Source organism: Lepidochelys olivacea (genome assembly GCF_965140295.1).
Source record: "Lepidochelys olivacea isolate rLepOli2 genome assembly, chromosome: 7".
Lineage (NCBI taxonomy): Eukaryota > Metazoa > Chordata > Testudines > Cheloniidae > Lepidochelys > Lepidochelys olivacea.
This window is the reverse complement of record NC_140417.1, coordinates 115,808,466-115,825,140: the sequence shown is the minus strand read 5'-3', so window position 1 is coordinate 115,825,140 and position 16,675 is coordinate 115,808,466. Positions and strand designations below refer to the sequence as shown.

General features: G+C 43.2%; 1 protein-coding gene across 1 annotated transcript in view; it reads right to left on the bottom strand.

Moving 5' to 3' along the window:
* Positions 1-14,171, bottom strand: part of LOC311523264 (guanylate cyclase 2G-like) — a gene marked incomplete at its 5' end in the record, with an annotated part of 48,074 nt that extends 33,903 nt beyond the window's left edge. Inside the window, 2 exons of the mRNA XM_084633034.1 lie at positions 3,560-3,908; positions 13,800-14,171. Coding sequence (XP_084489160.1) covers positions 3,560-3,908; positions 13,800-14,171 — 721 coding nt within the window. The remainder of the gene's footprint in view (positions 1-3,559; positions 3,909-13,799) is intronic.
* Between the last annotated feature and the right edge of the window lie 2,504 nt (positions 14,172-16,675).

Below are 16,675 nucleotides of genomic sequence, written 5' to 3'. Positions count from 1 at the left end.
TTGTTGAAAATTTAAGAACATGTTGACAAACATTAAAATTGTTCACAAAAATATTTGAAAAAATTGGTTGATGAAATATTTTTGACCAGCTCTAGTTGACAGGTCAATTAATTTGTTTTGGACAGGTTGTCTTCTCCTCTCACCTGTGACCAGATTTGGAAAAGTTGTGTCCATAGGCAGAGTTTTCATGAATACAGAAAGCTGACCTGTGTAACTGTGCCACCAGGGAATACTGACACACATTGTCAGCAGCATGGTGGGAAGGACACATTGTCCATTGAATGGCAGGGAGAGAGCTCTCTCTATTTCTATGAGCAACTGGAGCTCCTTGTGTGATTCAAGTGCTTTATGTAATCCTATGGGCAAGTCCCTGCATGTGTACAGCCCAAACAATCAGGCTGAGCCCTGGGGAGAAGGATGCCCTAAGACCATGGAGTGGTAGAGTGTTCTGTGCACAGGGGACAGCATGGAAGAACATATGTGTGGAAGATGCAGACAAGCAGGTGAATGGGGTTGCTATCTGTCACGGATCCACAGGATCAGTGCTAAGGCCCCAGATTTGGGACAGTCTCACGAAGGAACTCTTTCAGTAAGCCAGCCCCTCGAGCGATCTCACACATCCTCCAGGGTAAGCTACATGGCTTCACCGCCTTCTGCAGCACTCCTGCTTCACACCCACAGCTCTGTTCAGCAAGTCCAACTGAAACATACCCCCATGGAGACTTGTACATTTTTTGGGGACTAATGCGCCTCTCCAAGCATGTGCCGTGACCCTCACACAGCATAGTCAAAAGAGTAGGGTTTATTAGTCATCTGGAACACAGCATAGGAAGTCCCTAGGTTAGCCTAGAGGAATGAAGGTTAAAGCACAGTCCATTCTGGTTAGCCCAAAGCCCAGCCAAGCCATAGAGAAACCCATTGTTCAAGCTTCATCTCTCCAACCTCCTCGATCAGAGCCCCAAGTGTGCCCCTGATTGCCTCTCTCAGCCCACACTTGAACTCCACCCAGTCCTTTGTTTTTGAGCTGGAAAATGCCATTCAGCCGCCCTGCTGAGAGGCGGGGAAGTTCATATCCCTCTGCCGCGTTGCTTGCTAGATGTCAATGACCAGGCAACTGGATCTGCCATTGTATTCTCAAGAGCTCCATTGATATGGAACCTAAACCCCAGACAATTAGGCACAATTCACACCTGCGTCTTAGCCTGGCCCAAGAGCAAACAGTCTCTTTCCACCCACCAGGAAACAATGCAACATACAGGGGAAACTGAGGCACAAACAGAAGTCATAAAAATATTACAAAAAATTCCCACTTTGTCACTGGTGAAGCAAAGGGGTGGGGGAGGAGAGGGACCCAGACAATGAGCTAAGAGATTGGCTAAGTAGGGTGGAATTCAGGAAATTTTGATATTTTGCCATTTGCTTTTATTCCAAATTGGGACAAAAAGTTGAAATCTCAAAACATTCTGTCGAACAAAAAGTTCCAAATGAACATTCTGATTTGGAAATGTCGAAGCATTTCAATCAATGCTCCTGAATTTAAACATTTCATTTCACTTTGTCAACTTGAAACAAACCCATTACATTTCTGTTTGGGTCTACACTAACCTCTGTGTCTGCCCCAGCTGTTGCAGTTCCTTATGAGTGTAGTAGTTCTAGATCTCTAATGACCCCAGTGATTCCCTGTCCTTGATGTGCCACGAGGGTATGGCAACAGGGAGGGACCATAATGTTATGGCAAATGTAGTCCAGGCAGGCAGCTGGGCTGACAGAGGACAACGGGGGCATGAGAGACCTGGAAATACAACTCCCTGGAGGCACTGGATTGGATTAAGACACAGATCAATGCTGACCCAGAATAAAATGTTTCTCTTGTTCATTTAGATGGAAAAATTTCATTTCAACAAAACCCAGCTTTCTTATGGGAAAACATTTTGTTTCAAATTTTTCAACCGGTTCTAGTCATTCCCCGTTCACAAGCCACATTTAACCCTTTGATTGCTGGAGAGAAATCTGTAGCTAAACCCTTTAGAAGTCAGTTTTAACGGGGACATACCAGCTGCCAAAGGGCTATTTTAGAAAAAGACTTTTAACGAACAAACGAGTTTATCTCACAAGTCTAGCTAACCAGACTTGCAAATTGTTGTTGGTCCATTTGCATGTTACACGTGGCTTTTAGATCCTTTTTCCTGCAGTAGTTGACAGTCACAGCAGTGCTATGCACTTCAAACTGAAATGAGATCAGTGTTGCATATGGGGAGTTCTTTTGTTTGCTGCTGTTATGTAGTTATGATTGAATTTATTTAAATTAACAAGGATGCTGAAATAAAGAATAAAAAGAGTTCTCCAGTTACATTAAAAACAAGTCAACATCTGAATCACTCTTCATATCCCTCTGGGGTGTGTCGCCTGTTTAGGAGTGTCGCCTATTCATAGACTGTATGGTGCGGAGCACAATGATGTCTATGCAAATCACAATGAACCCATTTAAGTCAGTGGTTTCCAGGTTCCACCCACACTAAGACACTCTTTCTGCAGTATTCTCACTCAGAGGGGAATGTTTCCTATTTATAGAGCCTTGCCTGCTTTACTCCACAGCTAGTGAGAACATATCAACCCCCTCTAAGTCACTCAAAGTTGACCTTTTGAATATAATAATTCTAAAATAATAATGCAGCATATACACCAAGAAGTAGTCAATTCAAGCTTCCTGCTAGAGTTTCTTTCCTTAAGCATAAAAATGAATAAGCCCCAGGCAACGCTGTGCATCTCATTTCCTCAGACCTACATATGTGAGAAAAGCTAAGGGCAAAATTCTGGTTCAGCCAGGTTGATTTGACAATCACATTCCACTCCCATAGCCTATTCCCATTGACATGTTATTACACAAATACGAGTCAAGCTATACTCTGTGGGGGAGGAGGGAGAGGGGTATGAGCATATTTTTGCTTTAATATGGCGGGCCATATTTTGCTCTCCAATTGAAGTCCACAGGTAACTAAGGCTATGTCTACACTGCACACTAAACCTGGGTCTTTGGGACCTAGACTTCTGTCTTTAATATTTCCAAGCCTGTGCTTGAGCATCCACATTGGATTGTAAACCTGGGTTTAAAATGGCTGGAGTCTGGTCTCACAGCCATGCTAATGCATCTACACTGTGCTACAAAGACTTTCTGACCTGGGTCTGCAGCTTGATATGCATTCACACTGCAAAATTACTGGACTTAAAGCGAAGTCTCAGAGGGACTCAGGATCTGAGCCACCCACACCCTCGGCAGGGTCTTAGGACCTTGGGGTTGAGTGCTTGATAACCCAAGTCAGACTGGTTTGTTTGTGGAAGGAAGGGAGTGGACTGAACCCTGAGTCAGAGCCTGGGCTTAGTATGCAATGTAGACATACCCTAATAGCCCACTGTGTTTAATAAAATTATACCAGATAAGCTTCCAGATTGATACAAGTAATGTGTTGTAGTAATTTTTCATTCATCTGTATTTGGCAAACTTCTACATGTAGTCCCTTTAAAGCCAGACAGTATAAAACACTTTTAAACTGGAACTTACTTCTGGCAACAGACAATATGTATTTGAGGTTTTCCCGATGGAGAGTTGGATCTTTTGTGTTGTATTTGACTTTAGCAGTGATAGTGATATTGACTTTGAGTTGGTTTTCGACAGACGTCCAGAGTTCATCCATTTTCTCCCAGGTGGAAGCATCAGATGAACCTCCAAATAATCCAACGTATTTCCAGCCAAAATACTGCAGACTTTTATGCAGAACTTCCCCTATTCTTTGCAGAGGGGAGACAAGTTTGACATAGGTGTCATATAGATCTGCATTGTCCAGCTTTGGACTCTGGCCACCAAATCCAAACCAGGGGATATTCCAATGAGAAGCCAGCAAACCAGTAATCTAGATGGCAACAAAAAGGGTTTTTTCAGACGTTGTTATTTAATACCAGTATTTAAAATGCAAAGGTTAGACTGATAAGTAGCAGTGAATTGTTTTGATTAATAAGATTTATTGGCATCTGCTTCTCCTCTCACACCAGTTTTACAGCCACTCCATTAATTTTAATTGAGTTATTCCTAATTTACACCAGTGTGAAATCAGAAATAGCCCCCATATTGTTATAGAACAATGATGCTGTATAGCTGAAGAACTAGCTTATCCTGTGTAAAGCCTAAGAATTGGGGTTTAATATTGTATGGACCAAATTAATCCCTGGTTAACTCCATTGACTTCAACATTCCAAATTCTTCCCTCACTCCTCAAATTAAGTGCTAAGAGCTCGACTCATGCCACAAAATGAGGATTCAGATCAAGATTTTGGACATCCTCATGTCTGTGGTTGTTTCAATACGGAGACTTAGTTTGATCTGTTACAAAAGGTAGGAATCATTTTCAAAATTCAGAACAACAAAAGATCAGTAATGACTATGCAAGTTACACAAATTCATACTGTGCTGGTTACTTACATAAACCATGCTGCATTGTTTCTGTTCAACACAGGCTATTTGAAATTAGCGCGTAGTCAGGATTGAAATTCACTTTTCTTGAAAATTCATAGTATTAAACCTCAAGTACTCGGAAGTTTTTAGAATGAAAACATGGAAGTATCAAAAACATGGTCAAATCAAAGTTCACTTTCAAATTCAAATGAGGACACAGAAATATTTCATGCTGCAGGCTCTATTCTGTGATAAGAATGATGTGAAAGAGAAAAGTTAGTGGTGCCAATTTGACATTTCATTAATGAAGTCTATTAAAGGAGTCCTGATGATATAGGGATCCCTGTAAAAGTCCAGATAGGTTTCTCTATTGCTAAGGTAACCCATACCATTGATAATCAGGGATAATAACAGGTTTCAGAGTAACAGCCGTGTTAGTCTTTATTCGCAAAAAGAAAAGGAGTACTTGTGGCACCTTAGAGACTAACCAATTTATTTGAGCATGAGCTTTCGTGAGCTACAGCTCACTTCATCGGATGCATACCGTGGAAACTGCAGCAGACTTTATATACACACAGAGAATATGAAACAATACCTCCTCCCACCCCACGGTCCTGCTGGTAATAGCTTATCTAAAGTGATCATCAGGTTGGGCCATTTCCAGCACAAATCCAGGTTTTCTCATTGTCACTTTGGATGGGCTATCACCAGCAGGAGAGTGAATTTGTGTGGGGGGGTGGAGGGTGAGAAAACCTGGATTTGTGCTGGAAATGGCCCAACCTGATGATCACTTTAGATAAGCTATTACCAGCAGGACCGTGGGGTGGGAGGAGGTATTGTTTCATATTCTCTGTGTGTATATAAAGTCTGCTGCAGTTTCCACGGTATGCATCCGATGAAGTGAGCTGTAGCTCACAAAAGCTCATGCTCAAATAAATTGGTTAGTCTCTAAGGTGCCACAAGTACTCCTTTTCTTTTTTCAGGGATAATACTTTCTCTAGTGAGCATCTCATATGATTCTGGCTGCCAGCAAAAGTCAGCCTGAAAGTTTTTCTGCTCTTCTCTCTACCCACAAAGTCAAACACACCTAACAAATAACATAAACACACATCCACAAGGGTAGCCTCCTTGTAGGCTTTATGAGTCACTTCTCAAACAGCATTTAGCATCACCTCATTGCTGAGCAGCTACTGTGGGTCTGTGATTAAAATTATTGGGCAACTGAAATTGTGTAGACCTCCGGCAGGGCAGGGATTCACTGCTGTTATATCTGAACTGGTTACATGGGATGAAATTCACTGGTGAACAGAGGAAAAGAAAAAGACCACCATGCCATATAAGTCCCACAGGCACCGGCTTTCTGCAAAAAAAGCACAAGCTTATTCAGTAGTTTACACTGAGTCATATGACAGGTTTCAGAGTAGCAGCCATGTTAGTCTGAATCCGCAAAAAGAACAGGAGTACTTGTGCCTTTGTCAGTCTCTAAGGTGCCACAAGTACTCCTGTTCTTTTTGAGTCATATGCCGTACCTTTACTGAACAGTGCTTATTTCCCATATCTTATCCCATGCATTCATGGCCATGTATCTCTTTAAATATTTTCCCCATTGACAAAAGGAATTTACATATTTGAAAGAGCTGGGGATCACGTAGAGCTGAGCACAATAAAAGGGAATTTTTTTTTTCCCTCCCACTGCTCCCGGAAGGATATTCACTCTGCATCTATTAAGACTCGATGTAAATATCACTATGGTCGCTTTGGTTAACGCTATGACAGAGTTCCTGCCAGAATTTCTTTGTAACCTACTTTCACACACTCCTAATTGGTTCTGAAACCCACTTTTAAATGTTTATTTATTATTTGTATTAGTACAGCACCCTAGTGACCCCAGCGAAGATCAGGACCTCACTGATCTCCCTTCGGGGGGAGGGATAGCTCAGTGGTTTGAGCATTGGCCTGCTAAACCCAGGATTGTGAGTTCAATCCTTGAAGTGGCCATTTAGGGAACTGGGGCAAAAATTGGGGATTGGTCCTGCTTTGAGCAGGGGGTTGGACTAGATGACCTCCTGAGGTCCCTTCCAACCCTGATAGTCTATGATTCTATATGCTAGGCATGGTACATACACACAGTAAGAGACAGTTCCTACCCTGAAGAGTTCACCATGTAATTGGATACAAGATGCAATGAGTGAGCGTGACGAACAGGAGGAAAATCGGGGAGAAGGAAAGACAAAAGTAATAAAATTGGAGCAGATGGTTCCATAGGTAACTACTAAACCATTTAGTGGCCGCAGATGGACCAGCTTTTCATACTTCATCTTAGCAAGGAGATGTATGTTCCAGTAACTCAGAAATGGCTGAACAAAAATACTCCACGCTTAGAAAGCCGTTCGTCTTCTATGAGGAATTTCTTTTAGGTTTGGGAATGGTTAGTCATGGAGAAATTAAAAATAAAACAATCATAAGTGGTTAAGCAAATACAATTGTTATAAGCAATTGCAAAATCACCTTTAAGCATGCTTTATAGGCGTCCATGATGAGGCCGATTGCACTCACACCATGCCCTCTGTGGTATGATGCAAAGGGGAGAGATGGCTCCTTTCATGGCTAACATTTTCTTATCCCACTGACAATCTTCCCTAGAAATCAGGTTACATTTTGGCCACGTCTAGACAAGGATTCCACCTTGGACCCAAAATCTAACCCACCACTTTCAATGCCAATAAAACCTTTCTTTGTGGTGTTTACAAGGAGGCATGAACACATATAGTGGAAATTAGGTTCAAACATAACTACACACACATTACTCAGAGTAGCAAGTGTGTGAAGGTACAGAACTGGTTGACAGACTGTTCCCCATTACAGCTGTATTTCTTTGTTTGAAAGCTCTGTGTGTAGGCTGGGTTAACAGTATAGAAGAGCAAACTATGCTTAGTGTCACAGGTATAACAGGTGTGTGAGTAAGCACACTGAGTAGTGAAGTGGAAGAGTGACGCTAACAACAGAGATTCAGGGAGATTACACGAACAAACAACTACGGATACTCTACTGAAAGTGGTCAATGACTGAAGATAAGCATTTTTGTGGTGAGCTGTGTCTTTTACAAACGGAAATCTACTTGCCGAGGGCTGCAGAGGTGAACATCAGGTAAAGGAACTTCTGAAAAGGGAGAATGTATATGAATCAGCTGGCCTGGGTGAAACAGCTTTTAGAGTGTAAAGGGAAACAGTGAATGAATTTACATTTGGATTTAATTTTGAAGCTCTATGGAGACACCAGAAGATTGGGGGAAAGCAAAACAACATACCAGCATTCAGCCAAAGTAAGAAGGGTGATCCTAGATCTAATTTAGATCTAATTTCTAAACATAGTAAAATATTGAAACAAATATGAAGAGAGAAAAATAATCACTAAATATCTAAAAGCAAAAGGTGCCAGAAACTATAAATAGTCTACATTCATAAGAAACTAATCTTGCCAGACAAGCTTGATTGGTTTTTCTCTATTTTTTTAAACACAGAATTGCAAAACTAGTAGCTAAAAGAAGCACAGTAGAGATGTTATATATCTGGATGTTAGTAAAACGTTTGCTAAAGAATCTTGAAAGAGCGTACTTGTTGGATCATATTAGAGAAGTTCTGTATTAAAATCACAAATGAGTTTGATTCCCCATAGTTTAAATTCCAGGGTATTACTAATTAAGAGATCTCTTGGCTTTTGGTACTGTTTCTCTCCCTCTATGTGTGAAACTTGCAAGCTGCTAACTGGTTTCAGAGTAACAGCCGTGTTAGTCTGTATTCGCAAAAAGAAAAGGAGTACTTGTGGCACCTTAGAGACTAACCATTTTATTTGGAAGTGAGCTGTAGCTCACGAAAGCTCATGCTCAAATAAATTGGTTAGTCTCTAAGGTGCCACAAGTACTCCTTTTCTTCAAGCTGTTAACTGTGTTAGTACATTCTAAGACAGAGTCTGTTCTCAAAGCAATTCTTTGTAACAACAACTACTCACACAGAGAGAGATTCAAAGCAATACTCTGTAACAACAGAAACAGCACCCAGAGACTCCCCGCCTTTTTGTTGTATTCATCTCGCTTTGTTACCAATTGAGATTAAAATAGAGATAGAGGATGTATGTGGATGGATGCTTGGTGTGGATAATAACTGAATGATCAGGGAGGTGCCAGCCTAAGAATCCAGTGTCCATCAGCTGAAGAAGGCGTCAAGTGGAAATAACCAGAGGACCCCCAGAGGGCAGACTGGAATCCACCCAACAGCCTCAAGAATGGGAGAACCAAAGAACAAGATAACATCTGGCAGCACGGAGCCGTCAGGAATGTGCCATCTGCTGATTGATTCAGCAACAACATGATGAAGCAATTCCCATAGACTGGCTTAGGAAGAAATTCCTATAAAAATGGACTCTAGAAAGTGAGAACTTTGGGGTCTGATTCTGCAAACCAACTTCCAGGAGCATCAGACAAGGTCCTGCTCCCTCCTCATGTCCAGGCCACCTGGCCAATGGCTTGGCATGAGCAACTCTAAGGCTGGTAACTATGATAACAACCTTGCAGAATCTGTGTGTGTGTGTGAATGAATGTGTGAATAAATATGAAATTGAATGGAATGTTATAGCTATAACTAACTGCTTACTATGATTCTTTCTGTATTCACAATAAACGTGGCATTTTGCCTTTTCCCCTTTAATAAGATCCTGCTGGTTTTTATTTTATTGGTATAACATACTCTGAAAAATCATTTAAATTGGTTTGGGTATCAGCACTGTTTTGGGATCACAGCTGGACGAAAGGTGGTAAAAGACAGTAGTTAAGGCATAGGATTTAGGAGAGCTGGGTTCTATTCCCAGCTCTGTTGTGGGACAATGGAAAAATCATTTCACATTTCTGGGACTCTATTTCCCCTTCCATTCCTGGGCTGTTTAAACTTGTTGGGATAGGGACTATCTCACACTGCATTTGTACAGCAGTTAGCACAATGAGGTCCTGATCTCAGTAATTAATATAAGTAATAAAGTCAAGGTAATTACAAAGAGCAGTGTAGGAAAGAATATGACTGGGTGCCATGGACAAGTCCTTTGCCCATTCGCATTCCATCCCTGCGAGCCTGGGGATGGAACCTCCATTATCTAATCCCGGCAGTTGCAAAAGATGCTGCCTTGAGCTGAATCCCCCAGGCCTGCCATGATGCCATCCCTGGAGCATGCTGCTATAAAGGAGTGGTAGGAATAGTGAGAAGGTCCAGTGCACTTCTGCACCCAGAATGTGACTAGAGTGTGAACACTAGAGTTCAACTGGCTGGCATGAATATTCTGTTATTAAAATCCACACTGATCGCGAGCAGATCACAACTTTCATGAATTTTTCTGTCACTTGAAACTATTTGCTGGATACTTTTTCACCACCGTATTTCAGCCTGCAAGCTTCATCCTGGCAGGGCTGCTTTGACCATCAAGCTATTTGGATTGGACGTGCAGGTCATATTGTATGGTTCTGGTCCCTGCGTAGATGGGTATGATTCCCTCGAGTCAGGTTTCCAGTGTGGATCCTTGCAATTGCAAATGTAACACTAACAGATCCTGGTCGTCGGCAGGCGGGATGGAACCTAAGACCTCTGTAGCTAAATGCATGAGCCTCTACTGCATGAGCTAAAAGCCACATAGCCTTTAGCTACGTCTGTAGCAGACTCATTAATCACTCTCTAAGTGGTCTGAGTGCCACTAAATGGGACAGAGCACCACACCCAGGAGGTGTGTGGGTTACACAAACACCGAATTTGTGTTCCAACATTCCTGCCAAGAAACTCACTCCTTAGCTCACACATGGCAAGCAAATGTGAAACTGCTGGGAGCACAGCCACGACAAATCCATTTAAGAATTCAAAGGCGCATTCATGAATAACCGTGTTCAGCATCCATTAGCTACCTCAGGAGTGTGTCACAGACAGTGAGGAAGGCAGGGAGATAGAGGAATGGGGGGGTGGAAGAGAGGAGCCTGTCTACGTTAGTAGTAGACTCACTGCTAACAGTGGGTGTCAGTGACAGGCAGAGCTGAAGCAGTGATGAGCAGAGCTTGCCTATAAGCGTAGGCCAGGACAAGCCAGGCTCAGCAGTGTTAGCCATGGTTAATACATGCTCAGAGCAGGGCTATGGTGTGTTATGGGGAGCTCTTGAGGACTTCTCTGAGGGCATTGGCGCGAAGGCTCCAGTATTATTTCCATCTAGGACACCAACCCCACTAAGGCCTGCCTGGAGAGAGAGTATGAACAGCACAGATCCAGAAGGGAGCTAATTAAGCTCTGACTTCCTTTTTATTAAAGAGAATTTTCACCATATCTCCTTGCCCACTCTTGGGGTCAATGTGCTACAGTGGAGAAGCCAAGGGTTACTTGCTCCTCGATATCTCAAGCCTTTGATGTCACAGAACTGCTGAGAAGGAAGCTCTTTCCCTATGGGCACCATGCTCCTCCCACGCCCCAATTCTCCAGCTTCGGCTCCCTCCCGGTTGTATTATTATTCGTTATTACAGGGGTGCCTAAGGGCGCCTGTCCAGGATCAGATCCACTTGTTGGACCCGTCTCTGCCCCAAAGAGCTCCCAGAGTACATTAAGGCAGGATGCAGGGGATGGATGAGACAAACAGAGAGATGGGGAAGTGAAAGACAAGCAAGCAAGTTTTTGTACATTAAGTGTAGATCTCTGCTCACCATCCACCTAGCCAGCTCCTCTGCAGCTCCTCATCTCCCTCTCCACCTGCCTCTTTCCCGTGGCTCTTGGTAGGGGCCATCTGCTCACTCACTACCCCTAACTGTGTGGGCCCTTCGCCCTGCACAAACCTCTGCCCTCCAATTGTCTTTACAGCTCTCCCTGGGACAGCCACCTCTCCTTTACATCCCCCAGCTCCTTCCCCATGGTGCTGCTCCCCGCAACCCTCCCTTGCACTCTAGCGCCCCTCCCACTGCACAGGAGCAAAACCCACCCCACTCGCATTTCCCCGTACACCCCCTCTCTCCCGATATCCAGGTCTGATTATTTGAAATATTTTGCAATGAGGGAATTGATATGGTCTGAAAAACACTTTCCCAGGTAAACAAGCCCTCGATTTATCACAGGAAGAGAGCAGGAATAGGCTTGAGAATGGGAAGCAGAAAAGGCAGGGTCAGGAAGGAAGGGGTCAGAAAGGATCGGGGAATCGGGATCAGAAGGAAAGGGGTGAGATCAGGGACTGGGAATGGGTGGCTGGATAGGAACTAGCAAAGTCAGGGAAGCTCTGATATGCCCCTGGGTCCAACTTCAATACAAACATGTCCCAAGCAGGTGGTGCCCCCTTGGAAACTGGCTGCTCCCTCAGTGGCCTCTAAGACAGCTGGCCCTAGAAGCATCTTTCTGAGACACCTGGGCTGCTGTCTCAAAGTCTGATCTCTGACCACTGCCTATGTAGCTGAGCCTTGGGAGCAAACGCTGTGGCCTCAGAGACAACAGGGGATCTCCCAGGCCAAGAGACATGAAGTTAACTGGTGTGAATGGGGAACTGGGGACAGCGAATTAAAGAAGAAGAAAAAAAGAGAGAAAAGAAGACAGGAAAGAGAGAGAAACTACAGAATAAAGTAGATCTGGTGGTATCTATACCAGGGCATAGCATGAGGGGCAGAGGGCCTTAATTAATCATCAATCACCAGCACAGGGAAATTACCCTGTTACATTGATGAATAGTCCCAAGGAGAGGAGCAGAAACACCATCAGTTGGTATATTTAAACCAGATGGGACAATGCACCAAATGGACAGGTCTAGGGAACAATCCTGCAGCAATGGCATGGAAAGTTGAACAAGAAAGACTATTCCAAACCCACTTCTATAATTAGAAGCAGAAACTGTGAGGGGTGGGGGGTAATCCCACAGTATAACAGATTCTGCTTATTGTGAACTTTGATATGGCAAAGCTCTATTTGTAGTCAAAGTCCCACATTGTTTTATTGCCATGCAATGTGCGAACTGTAGCTCTGACTATAGTGCAAACAAACCCGCACTTTCTCAGGAGGAAATGAACATCTCAAAAGAAAGCTAGTTCTGATGGGATTGGCAGGCCAAAGAGATTCAGATGAACCTTTGACCGTTTGGATTCCAATCCAAATAGAACAAAAACTCTGGGCCTTTTGCCTATCACTGCTTACAAGTCAGCCACCTTCTTAACATTCTTACTAAAAGGTCTTCAGTTGTTTCCAGCAGATTTTAAAAGAACAATTTTCACAACAACAACAAAAATCAATCCTGTTCAATGTCACTGAGGTTTGGCTTTTGACCCATGAAACTTACTGGTGTAAAACAAGAAGATTTGACTTACAGAAGTAATTCTATTAACTAGCCATAAGTAGCTTCGTAAGCAGAACAGCTGAGATTTTCAAAGCTGCCCGTAGAAACTGGCAAACAACCCCGGCAGGCAACTTTTTATAGCCTATGGGAATAATTTAATATGGGCATTTTAACAATAGACAGTAACTTATCATTCTTCTATCCTGAGATAAGTTGGGGGGGGGGAACTGTGTATAATAGCCTGGATATATCTGATAGACACAATGTCCTAGACTTAGAATAAGTGTTATTTATTAGGAAGTATCACTTTTATCCTTTCCATGATTTTCATTAACTTTCAGAACTGATAGTTGCCCCCTCCCCCCCCTCCAAGGAGCAAATATCTTAATTTTATTTGCAAAAAGAAAAGGAGTACTTGTGGCACCTTAGAGACTATTTGCTACAGCTCACTTCATCACAAAAGCTTATGCTCAAATAAATTTGTTAGTTTCTAAGGTGCCACAAGTACTCCTTTTCTTTTTGCGGATACAGACTAACACGGCTGCTACTCTGAAACCTGTCATTAATTTTATTTTTTCCCTTGATTTGTACACTGTGCCCTAAGATCTAAGCACACATGCAAACCAAAATACATTTTGGACTGACAGCACAACTAAATGTTCCCTGCCCATCAGAACTAACAACATTCTCCCCCTTAATTCATCCCTCCACAAAAGCCTGTGAAAGGAGATCAGCTTTGCAGAATGCTCTGAAAGCCAGCAATCTCAGGCTGTATCAGACCAAGGATGAGGAAAGCAAGTTCCAGAGTTGAGAAGAATTCAGGGGAAACATCTTCCCAGGAGCCACTTTCCACAAGCAGCTGTTAACTCAAGCACCAGGGCTAAATTCACATCTTTAAGGTAGCCCAGTTAGAGATTTATAGGTGAAACACAACTCCCTGAATTAGTCAACTCATAAGAAAAGCAGAAATATACACAGTACAAAGAGTGGCAAGGCTGGGAGAGAGAAAGTGGTGGGAAGTCATACCTACCTCAGCTGCTTCTGAGCAGACAGGTCCGAACAGGGCCAAAACGTTCTCCTCCTGAACCTGATGGATGAAAGCATTGACGGACTTCTTGGCATCACAGCCGCAATCAGCATAAACAAAATCCAAGGTGTAGTTACCCAGGTAAGATGGGTCTGTATTGACTTTATCAATGGCAATCTGGATAGCTGAGCCCAGCTTTCGGGCACTAAGTGGGTGGGAAGCATTCCAAGGAGCTTGAAATGCCACAATAAGCTGAGAAGTTTCCAGTCCACGATCTAAAGCATTAGCAAAGACCACAGCAATAAGTGTGATTGCGGTAGCACTGTGGAGAGGAATCAAATTCAGAATGAGCCTGCGTATGTAACAAGGACCCATTCTGAGATCCACGCCGACCCTTAACTAGCTGCACATCAGCAATATGGAAGATTTCACTTTCCTCCTGCTCTGAGTGCTGCTTATACTATTGGCTCCAATGACAGCACCAGCTCCTTTGCCTGTGACATGATTTTAATTAAACACTGCTAATTAACTGAACCCTTGCTCTCCAGAGCATTTTGCAATCTATCCTTTCAGCAGGGTCCTTACTGTGGACTTGATGCTGCAAGTCAAGTCTGCTCAAATATTTTACAGCTTTCCGTTTCATTGCATTTAGGAACATAACATAAGAACGGCCATCCTGGGTCAGACCAATGGTCCATCTAGCTCAGTATCCTATCTTCCAGTGCCAAGTGCTTCAGAGGGAATGAACAGAACAGGCAATCGTCAAGTGATCCATCCTGTCATACACTCCAAGCTTCTGGCAAACAGAGGCTAGGGACACTCAGAGCATGGGGTTGCATCCTTGACCATCCTGGCAAATAGCCAGTGATGGGCCTATCCTCCATGTACTTATCTAGTTCTTTTCAGAATCCTGGTATAGTTTTGGCCTTCGAAATATCCCCTAGCAATGAGTTCCACAGGTTAACTCTGCATGTTTGTTTTAAAAGGGACAGCATGGATCTCAGACTCAGTCCTTGTTATCCACTCAGGCTTATTCTGAATTTGATTCCTATCACAACACTACAGTAAAAACACATATTACTTTCTTTCACACTCTGGCCTAGTTAGAAAGCAAACAAATGTGTATGCCTCACATAATGTAATACTATATGTGAAAGAGAGTGGGACAGTACGTAACACTACCATCAACGTGTATACAGGCTTACTGAGTAACTGTGTATCGTCACCCTTGTTCTTCGTCACCTTAGTTTGTTGTGACAGCTGTTGTGTCATGTCAAATGCAGATTGTACCTTCTTTGAGGAGGAATTCTCTCTTTGGTTTGTGGAACACCTACCACCTCTTTGAGCACTCAATAAGTAATGAGGAATTTTACAAGCAAATGGAGTTGGCTGGGGGCAAGAATGGGGGAGGAGGGGAAATTCTCACAAATTTCCCTCCCTGCCTTCATTTTATGGTCAAAATTTCAACATGCATAGTCTTTTTCAAGCCGCTCTAGGAATCAATGAACATGCACCATTGGAGAAACCATTTATACCTAAAATGGAAGAGTTTCCATACAACACAGGTGAGACACCTGTGTAATTTGGGCACCCTTGTTTGCTAACAAGAAAATACTTTGTGTGTGTGTATTCTGCGCTAAGAGAGGGTGGCAATCGATTTGAGAAGTCTGAAGAGTAAAGTTCTCTACCTGGAACAGCTCAGGTGGTTGTGAAGTGCAAGCTTCCCCACCTGCACCAGCAGTGAACTAGAAGGCCCATTTCCAGGCATGAAAGGCTATGCCAGATGAAGCTGTAGACAGAACCTTTTCTTCTCTATGCCCATCACAGTGTGAGGCTGGAGGTTACATTTCTAGGAAGAGATACAAAATTAACATCCCCAAGGCCCGGTGGCAATTTTGCCGTTCAGCCCTATCTGTTCACTTTGAACATGAAAACTTGAAGAGATCAAGAGCCCATGGATAATCGGATATTATGCTGACAGGGGTCACACAAATACCTAGACAGAATGAGTTGCTTCTTTGCTTTCATAAGTGCATTCTGCCTTCCGGACTCTCACATTCTGCATTTTCTGCATACTACAGGACAGGCCCAACAAAGAAAATAACAGAACGCCACTAGCCATCACCTTCAACCCCCAACTAAAACCTCACCAACGCATCATTAAGGATCTACAACCTATCCTGAAGGACGACCCATCACTCTCACAAATCTTGGGAGACAGGCCAGTCCTTGCTTACAGACAGCCCCCAACCTGAAGCAAATATTCACCAGCAACGACACACCACACAACAAAAACACTAACCCAGGAACCTATCCTTGCAACAAAGCCCGTTGCCAACTGTGCCCACATATCTATTCAGGGGACACCATCACAGGGCCTAATAACATCAGCCACACTATCAGAGGCTCGTTCACCTGCACATCTACCAATGTGATATATGCCATCATGTGCCAGCAATGCCCCTCTACCATGTACATTGGTCAAACCAGACAGTCTCTATGCAAAAGAATAAATGGACACAAATCAGACATCAAGAATTATAACATTCAAAAACCAGTCGGAGAACACTTCAATCTCTCTGGTCACGCGATTACAGACCTAAAAGTGGCAATATTACAACAAAAAAACTTCAAAAACAGACTCCAAGGAGAGACTGCTGAATTGGAATTAATTTGCAAACTGGATTCAATTAACTTAGGCTTGAATAGAGACTGGGAGTGGTTGTGTCATTACACAAAGTAAAACTATTTCCCTGTGTTTATTTCCCCACCACCCCCCACCACTCCTCAGACGTTCCTGTTAACTGCTGGAAATGGCCCACCTTGATTATCACTACAAAAGGTTTTCTTTCCCCCCCACTCCCCCACCTCTGCTCTCC